Source organism: Lupinus angustifolius, chromosome LG01, assembly GCF_001865875.1.
Source record: "Lupinus angustifolius cultivar Tanjil chromosome LG01, LupAngTanjil_v1.0, whole genome shotgun sequence".
Taxonomy (NCBI): Eukaryota; Viridiplantae; Streptophyta; class Magnoliopsida; order Fabales; family Fabaceae; genus Lupinus; species Lupinus angustifolius.
In genome coordinates, this window is record NC_032009.1 from 36,001,016 (window position 1) to 36,003,005 (window position 1,990).

Here is a 1,990-nt window from a genome sequence, read left to right on the forward strand (position 1 = left end):
TTCATATATTTTTGGTAATTGGTGTTTAGATATATTCCAATACTTGTATTGAACTCTTTTGTAACCTGTAATTGGGTTAACACTCCTTGTACATCTTTCTAATTAAATTTGCATATAAAAAAGTTATGAGTAGACTCCTCATGAGTAATGGAAAGAGAATGAAAACATGTAATCTCATTTTAAAGAAAAAGATATAAATGTCAATGTACGTTGCTTTTCCTTTACTTTTTCACATCACTCTCCTTTTCATTAATGAAGAGGAGTCTCAAAGTATTACTCGGATCTTCTAATAAAAACTTGAGAATAAAGTATATCCTCATACAATGAGATAACTTATTTTCTTAAATCCACATAGTGTTTGACATATGTCTTATTTTTTTCTTTTTTAAATATATATTTTAAAATGAAAACTTCTTGAATGAAACAAAATAAAACACATGTCAAACACTATATGAATTTAAAGAGATAAGTTATCTTCATGAGGAGATATTTTATTCTCTAAAAACCTTAACTCACATAATATTTCATCTAAAAGCTATCACATAGAAGTTAAATGATCATATACAAGGAAATATTTATATTACTATAAAGTTTACATTTAATACAGGATTGACGAAACTCAAACTTAGCAGGTGTCACACAATGCATTAGGGCTATTGTTATTGTTATACTATATGACTAATTACTTAATAGATTCACATATCATATCATGATTTAGATAACATTATAAATCCCAAAAAGGGTAAAATACTAATACAAAGTTTTGCTCAATAATTTCTAGGGCGAGTAGAAGAGTGAATGTGACCCCATTGATTCACAAAATTGGATGATCTTGCATTAAGATTATGATGATCTTTTTCACCAACACCACCTTCATCATTCTCATCAAATCCAACCTTATAAAACTCTGGATTCTTGAACATAGTGGCTGAGATTGTGACAGTAGAACCAGCAACAATCTTTCCAGCAACAACCCCACCAAAGATTTCACCCTGAGACCCTAAAAGTGAAATCCCAAAGGAGCTTGTAGTAATGGAAAAAGAGTAATTAGGGTTTAATGCAGAAGATGAAGTTGCATCCACAAGAGTGAAAGAAGGAAAAGAAGGATGAGAAGGACCAGAGAAATAGGTTCCAGTAAGAGACAACAAAGTGAAAGGTCCATGAAGGGTAAAAGAAGGTGAAGAAAGAAGAGGGTGGTGAAGGGTAACACTAGCAATTGAACCTGACCCACTAAGCACTGAGATACCAACATTGCGTTTACGAGCAAATTCCTTCAAAGATTCCATCACATCAAGGCCAATTGCGATTTTGATAACCACTGGTTTCAATAACTCTTCATGGTCTTGGGTGATTATGATGGGTTCTTTTGGCTTGTTCTTAGAACCTACTGGTCTACCTCGAGGTTTCTTTTGTGGCGGCGGAAGAAGGTGGTAGTGGTTGTCGTTGTCGTCGTCGTTGTCGGCGGAGGAGGGTGGTGGTTTATGGTGGTGGGGACAAGACCAACCACTTGCACCATGATCACCATTAATAGTTACGGCATTGTGGTCAGAGGGTTCATCTTCAGAGGTGTTGGAAAGTTGATAGAGAGAGAATTGGTTTCCATGTTCAGCCATTTTTAGGAATTAAAAGTAAGAGAATGATGAATGAAGATAAAGAGTGAGAGTGAAAGAATTGAGATATGTTCAAGATCCCATATGTATATTTTCTTTGAAGGGGACTAATTTATAGTGAAAATGGGAAAGAAGGTTCTAGATAGAGAGATATGAAATAAAAATGTATTTTGAAAAATAACTTCAACTTTGTATATTATTTTTTCTTGATCGGCAAATGAAAATTTTATTAGAAAAAACTAAAAAGTTACAAAAGATTGATATTGAAATAAGTTAGGGGATTAACAATCCACTCAGAATAGAGAATTAAGTTTTTTCTCGACTGATCATTGATCTAAAGCCAAGATTTCTCTTTCACTGATTCCAGAATCCTAATAAGA

General features: G+C 33.3%; 1 protein-coding gene across 1 annotated transcript; it reads right to left on the reverse strand.

The window, feature by feature from the left end:
• Positions 768–1,613, reverse strand: LOC109340636 (AT-hook motif nuclear-localized protein 28-like). Its single transcript, XM_019578376.1, has one exon. The coding sequence runs from the start codon at positions 1,611–1,613 to the stop codon at positions 768–770; it is 846 nt and encodes a 281-aa protein (XP_019433921.1).

What these genes read in the sequence shown, in the direction of transcription:
- LOC109340636 (XM_019578376.1), bottom strand. Translation starts at nt 1,613, where the DNA reads ATGGCTGAACATGGAAACCAATTCTCTCTCTATCAACTTTCCAACACC.